Below are 7,069 nucleotides of genomic sequence, written 5' to 3'. Positions count from 1 at the left end.
TTGCAACCTCATTAAACCGGCTCCGTTGATGATACATAAACTCAGCTTAACTGAAAGGGCAGAGAAATAAGTAAAATTTAATGAATACCGACAGCGAACATAAGTAATTTAGACGATAGATTATTGGCAGGGCCACTGAACTACAGATATAGACGTGCACGCCCGCACTTAAACCATTAATTTCAGTGAATAAACAAAGAATAATATTTCCATCACGATTTTGTGCGAAACTAATAGCTACAACATGAAGTTCACTTTCTGATGAAGGTCAGCTTGCCGAAACCTCCTTGGACTTAATTGACATGCAAACACTGTTTAAGTTGGTTTTTCGTCTCGAAAGAGAGAGAAAGCGTGATAATTTGTGTTTTCTATAACACCTTTTTTCGACGCCCACCGAAGGGTTGACCTGGGGGAGGGGGTCGTGAAAGCCATAGCGAAATGCATCACGTGGCTAGGGCGGTCATAATTTATCTGACAGTTGCCCCGCCCTCTGCAGACAGACAGCTTCAAAAGCTCGCTCCATGCTCTTCAGCGTTGGCCATTTGGAAGGTAACTTTTTTCATAAAAAAACATTATGCCTCCAACACTCGACGTGTGAGCCACAGGAAGGCACCACTACGAAAGTTCAACCGTCCACTTGAATCGTACTCAGTTTATTTGAGCGGGAGCGAAGAGGAAAGAGCGGGCCTATCCATACTTCACGTAAGTTATATTGTCCCGTCAGGTGTACACACAGGAGACAGCTCTTATATATACATAAACAGTTATTTGGTATCGGAACTCGAGTGTTCCTGATAAAATCTGGAAGTGGACGTTTCCGCCGTTTAGGAAATTTGTCGTCCCCGTCGGCCTTCTTATTCTTTTTTCACGCTCATCTCACGCGAAGATGATAGATTCTATCCTGCTGGAAGACTCAATGCCGCACCACAGTATGTCCCCCGCCAACGACGAGACGGAAGAGATCGCCGAACACGACTCCCAGATCACAGCCGACACAAAAGAATCCGAATCTAACCATGGAGCGGTGCATCATGTGGCCGGCGAAGAAAAGCAAGCTTCTTCCGCGATGCCAAAGATGACGACGACGACGACGACCGGCGCGACGACGACGGGGAAACCGACTTATCATCGCCATCCGAAGCCCCCGTTGTCGTACATCGCCTTGATTGCTATGGCGATTCAAGAATCGCCAACCCAGAAATTAACCTTGGCCGAGATTAATGACTATTTAATGAAAAAATATCCGTTCTTTCGTGGAAGTTACACCGGTTGGAGAAACTCCGTACGGCATAACCTTTCGCTCAACGAGTGCTTCACCAAAGTGTTGAGGGACCCCTCGCGACCCTGGGGCAAAGATAACTACTGGACGATCAACGAAAACAGCGAATATACTTTCGCTGACGGAGTTTTCCGACGCCGCAGAAAGAGAATAAATCGCAAAAGGTCGAAGAGTGATGCAGCTAAGCGATGTGACGAAGTTGCTTCCCTCGGGGACGCTAGCGGAAAGAAGTTCAACAGTCCCTTTGCCATCGACAGCATACTCGGCAAGGCCACGGATGAAAATTCCCATCTTCTGCAGACCGATTCAACTGTGGTTGTTGCTGCACCGTCGCACGGAGCATGGCCAGGTAGGATAGTCAGTGTGAACGGCGTTGAACACCAGAGACTAATTTTGCACCAACATGAACTTTACGAAAGAAGCAAACTTCTCGGGTATGCCGTCTCCGGACCAGGAATCAGCGCCGCTCTAGTCGGTCCCACACCAGCGGCCTACCACCACGGCATTTTAGCTCCCTACTACCAAGGACTTTTGCCACCTGGCTACCGATACCCAGCACTGGAGGCCCTGCAGCACCACGTCAGGGCACAAACGCACTTGGCCAAAGCACAGCTACCAGCGCACGCCGCCCATCAAGCCTCGCTCGCTGCTGCTGCTGCTGCCGCCGCCGCCGCTGCCTCGTCGTCCTCTTCTTCGTTCCAAAGCCTGATGCCCGAAGATCTTAGAGTAAGCTCAAGACAAGCCCGGGAAAGTGCAACCAGGCCCTCGAATGGAAATCTCGTACATCGCATATCAGTGAACAATTTTAGTGTTGAAAATTTGATATCATGAGAAAAAAAAACTGGATTAAAAACCAACAACAATTAGGAAATAGTCAAATGTGAAATCCAAACAAACAGCAAGAGCTGCCGCTATCGTCATTCAATGAACATTATCGTTTCATTTTCCGTACATTGTAAATAATGTTCAGTTTGTACATATGTAGTTAGTGATGGGATCGAAACAGGACGAGCTATCTCTTTCCAAACAGAAGGTCGTATCTATTTAATTGGTTTATTTGGACTTATTTCTATTGATGAGCCGAACGATGAAATGAGGCAGAATATGGCTAACGTTTGCGGCATTTACCGTGGTCAGGCCTAAGGAGAAAATCTCAGTAAGTTTTACAGTTTTCGACGTAGACATCACTTTGTCGTTAAGATGGAAACAAAAATCCAAATGTTTGTCATATATATATTTTTTGTTTTGCCAAGCTGGTGACAATCGACGAAGTCGAAATTGCACGTGCCTGAGGTCTGATTGTATAACACCGTGTGCTGTTAAGAGGACAAAAAATGAGTTAATATTTTGTGATGTAAACTTTGGACCCACGTCGCACCTGTCGTGGATAACTCAATCAAATGAATCATGTTGCTTTTTCTTCAATAGAATGTTTGGGCTTACAGTGAAAATGGCTTACAGATGTCACTTGTTTCTATATGGCTGACTCCATCTTGGCATTCTAGGTTTGATTAAATTATTCGAGAATTTCCGATATTAGGAAATCATTCGTGGTACTTTTGTTGTGTTTGTTATAAAGGCAGTGAGATTTAAAATGTCTTGAACCGTTTCCAGAGCGGTCGATGTAGTCACATACGAGTGCATTTGTCGTTGCGCACGAGCGAAATGCACACAATCGTGATATTCGCGGCAGTGTCGTGACCGCCGCCAGCACACTTTGACATTTTCCAAACGCGCTCTGTCGCTCGACTTTCCCACTTCAACAGTGTGCGGGTTCCCGGTCCGACCATCGGCTGACGCCACGGTACCTGTATCGAGTCTAGTTTCGACCCTTGCGTGTTGTCAATCACAATGCAGACTTATTTTCCATCGCACGCCCAGCCAACCATCCGATTCCGATGGCACTTTCGCTGGTATATACGGCAGCCCCCGCCCTGTATCGCGTGTGTGTGTGTGTTTGTGTGTGTGTGTGTGTGTGTGTGTGTGTGTGTGTGTGTGTGTGTGTGTGTGTGTGTGTGTGTGTGCGGACGATGTTCCGGGAGTGTCCGTTGAGGAGGGGAAATTTGCTAGGATTGCCAGCAAAACGCGATCCTAAATCTGATTATAATTCGGCATCCACAGCAATGTGATTCCGCTTGCCGTTGTCCAAATCAAATGCAAGACTTTGTATTCCTGATTGCCCCAGTAGACACGAAGTCAGCACTAAATTGGAATTGTTGTTACCTTTGTCTTTAGCAAATCCTATCCCTTCACTAGAACACATTTTCTTCTTAAAACTTGTCATAATTCAAGAACGGAGGAGCATTTGACAAAACCGTTACCGTTCCTGCCAGTTGTCAACGACTCAAAAATTCTGCTTATTGCAATTTTGCCAACGGTCTCATTACTAGCCCAAGCACTAGCGTATTCCTTATTTTTTTTCATCTGTTTGATATTTACGAACGTCACCTCACGTGATGTACATATCGCTTTGTGTCCGATAAAACATAAGACAACAACGGTAAGCGTAGTTAGGCAACGTTGTACAGTTTCTCCCGATGGTTTTCATGTAGAAATATCGCCGTTAGAAATACTTGACTCCGTTGACGAGTTTACATGACACCAGCTTGTTGCGACAGTTTTACATAACCCAATTGCAGCGCACTTTGACCATTCGGACACTTTCTTGAGGTGTACAATTTAGAATAAATGTATTGAAAAACTATCTTGACAACGTTTCAAAACGGGTTATTTTTAAAGTTGTAACGGTTTTAGCGACACAGTTTTTTTCGCCTGTATATTTTATGTCAGGGATCTAATAATATATAACTTTGCCAGCAATTATGGAAGAAAATACTGTTTTTGAGTTTATTTTGGGCAGTTTTGGTGAACAGAACTAACAGGGTTCATACCGTTAAATTATATATAAAAAATGACTGTATTTTAAAACGTGAGCGGGTGTTACACTGGACGCGACTCCAGTTTTCCCGACCACATATTTTTGATCATTATTGATGTTGTGAAATTAATTAAATGCAAAGAATTCATTTATCTCGTCGAACATTCAATAAGATAAATAATACTGCATGTCAGGATAAATGCGCTACACCTTTCGGTCACGATCGCATAGCGATAAGAGAAAGCGAGAGAGCGATCAAGACGTCAGCGGGTTGACGGCGTCGTCACGTTGCTGCAGTGCTGAGATGGGAGTATGTACAGTGTAGACCAATATCGCAGCGGTCAATATACTTGTGTTCATTCCATGTCATTATAAGAGTCGTTATTTCCAGAAATGTGAACCAAGAGGTCACCATTACATATTGCTTTATGGACATTTTCTGCAATTTTGTGTCTTATCAAACTACCATCTTGACATATAATTTTACAAAACATGAGGTGATGGAGCTCTTTCAAAAAAGACTCCCCCTGTATGGTGTGGGGTTTTGTCTCTACCGAAGTTAGTAGCTGTGATCTAGCACACCCCCGCCCTCCCAACCCCAATCTTCCCCACGCTCTACCAGAAGGAACAAAATCCTTGTTGTAACTACAGGACCAAAAAAACAAGTCGACAAAATGCGCCATCATGACGAAATCAATGGCCAGACACAAAAAGGGGGCCGAGCCTTGTGAACTCTTGTCAGACGAGAAAGTTCACTGGTTAATTGATCTCGGTGATTCTGTCTTACTTTGTTTATTCTGTCATATATTCAACGAAGTTGACAATCTTTTCGAATTCCCTAGACAGTGAAACACAACAACAAGTGAAACAGACAATAATGAAATTGATTTTCTATTTATTTCTGTAATTGCTCTTCAGAGAAAGCGCTAGACGTGCCCAGCGACGTCGACACATAATTTTTGGAGGCAATTAATCATATTAGGGGGTGTTTGTGTGTACACATACGTCTAACGGCTAATTCGCCGTCGCTTTTGCAAGTTCCAAGCTGTCAACACTGTTGTTGTTGTTGTTGTTGTTGATGTGGAAAAGGCTAGCACTGACGACTAATTCGCGCAGAGTAATGGTGGCCCGCCAGACCGTGTCCGCTTGTTCAACCCATTTGTTTAACACTCTCGATGCAGGTGAAGCTAATAGTCATGACATATAGCCGGTGTTGGTTACACGTCCAAATTTGAGCATAAGGTGTGCACGCTTGGATGGGAACGGTGTATTTAGTTAATGCATAATAACCTGGCGCAATTGGCTCAATTATGCCTTAATTGTGTGAAAGTTGATTTGTATAAACATAAACGCTGTTGTAAATTTTCTGGTTTTCGTGTAAATGCTGTGTTGAAATTTTGTATATTTTACTTTCTTTGTCTTACTTTATTTTTGGGATTTTTCCCAGAGCATTGTCAGTTTTCATTTACGTTTCCCTGTCAACATGGTGTCAGTTTCTTAATCCAATTTCACGCTGCAAGCGTATACGTGTGTCTGAAATTCGACATACCTTCGTAGCTGCATGGATAATCTGCAATGTACACACCACTCTACCATTTGCATTTGGAACCCTGGATCATCAATTTCTTGGGCCCATATCGTGTATTAATTTCTGATTCATTAATAATTATTAATATTTGTTTGAAGAAGGAAATTGTGTGTGGGAGAGCTCGGAGACAATGTAATAAAAATTACAAAGTGAAACGCACACGGTGCAGTCGATTGTCACGTGTCTTGTATAATTTCAAGAATACCTCGATTACGTGGTTGGCTTCAAATGCATGCATTCTACCGTAGGAAGGTGCTGAGACTCGGGTTTATTGAAAGTTTGCCATGCTAGAACTTGAGAAGTTTACGTAGACGTCGGCGCCGTTACTTCTTTGAAGCGCTCACGGATGTCGACTGATCTCAAAGCGCGGGGTTCGTGCGTTGCCATACATTGGGGCGGAAAGTGGAGTTGCTCGGCGTCTAATCCCAGTATCGGTTAACGCGCCTCAGTCTTCTATCTCTCATTCCCCCTTTTTAACCGGTGAGGACAATTTTCCGGTTTTTCTAAACTGTCCGTTGTGTAAACTATGCCTCGGCCTGCGCCTAGTCTTTTTAGTCAACATGGTGCTAAATGAATTCTAGACCCACTTTTTTTTTTATTTCACCTCCGCTTGAATAGGACTCTCGCTGAAATCGCATACATTAATCTTGTGCATATAAATAGTCATCGGTTAAACAGTATGTCACCAGTCGCGCAGAGCAGTAGCTATGGGTGTCATTGCTAGCCGGGACTCGTCGATGTGAACGTCATGAAGCGTATTTACGCCCCTGGTGAAGACATCTAAAGTTGATAAACTGCTTTCGGTTTTAAGATAAAAAAAACATGTAGGTCGGGGGACCTATTACCGGGCGATAGTTTACAACATAGCAGTACTTCAAGCCCCGTACTTCCCAATTCCCAACTTAACCACATTGAGCAACCCATCGGTTCAATATTTGTCCGTACCTGGTAAGGTCACACTATCGAAACCTATTACTTTCTCTATGCCAGCCAAGGTCACAAGGAACAGTAACTTCCCCAGCTAAAAATTTGATAATGGACGTGACGATCGAATGAGTGACGATCAAATATAAATTCCGAGATCAACCGTTAACGGTACTTACAAGAATATAAAAAAATAGCGGAGCGGGAAAACCAACCGCACACAAATACCGGGTACCCTTCAAATGGACGATTTAATTCAAAGTTAACAAGCTCAATTAATTTTCTTTAACTGATGTAGCTCTCTCTCTCTCTCTCTCTCTCTCTCTCTCTCTCTCTCTCTCTCTCTCTCTCTCTCTCTCTCTCTCTCTCTCTCTCTCTCTCTCTCTCTCTCTCTCTCTCT

General features: G+C 43.7%; 1 protein-coding gene across 1 annotated transcript; it reads left to right on the top strand.

Moving 5' to 3' along the window:
- Positions 1 to 499: 499 nt before the first annotated feature.
- Positions 500 to 2,826, top strand: LOC139147900 (forkhead box protein Q1-like). Its single transcript, XM_070719116.1, has one exon. The coding sequence runs from the start codon at positions 887 to 889 to the stop codon at positions 2,108 to 2,110; it is 1,224 nt and encodes a 407-aa protein (XP_070575217.1). The 5' UTR covers positions 500 to 886; the 3' UTR covers positions 2,111 to 2,826.
- The last annotated feature ends 4,243 nt before the right edge of the window (positions 2,827 to 7,069 follow it).

The sequence above is a fragment of the Ptychodera flava genome, chromosome 13 (assembly GCF_041260155.1).
Source record: "Ptychodera flava strain L36383 chromosome 13, AS_Pfla_20210202, whole genome shotgun sequence".
NCBI classification, from domain to species: domain Eukaryota; kingdom Metazoa; phylum Hemichordata; class Enteropneusta; family Ptychoderidae; genus Ptychodera; species Ptychodera flava.
The sequence above is the reverse complement of the archived record's forward strand: the minus strand, read 5'-3'. Positions and strand labels throughout refer to the sequence as shown.

Coding starts and splice junctions, on each gene's coding strand:
- LOC139147900 (XM_070719116.1), top strand. CDS start 887: ATGATAGATTCTATCCTGCTGGAAGACTCAATGCCGCACCACAGTATG.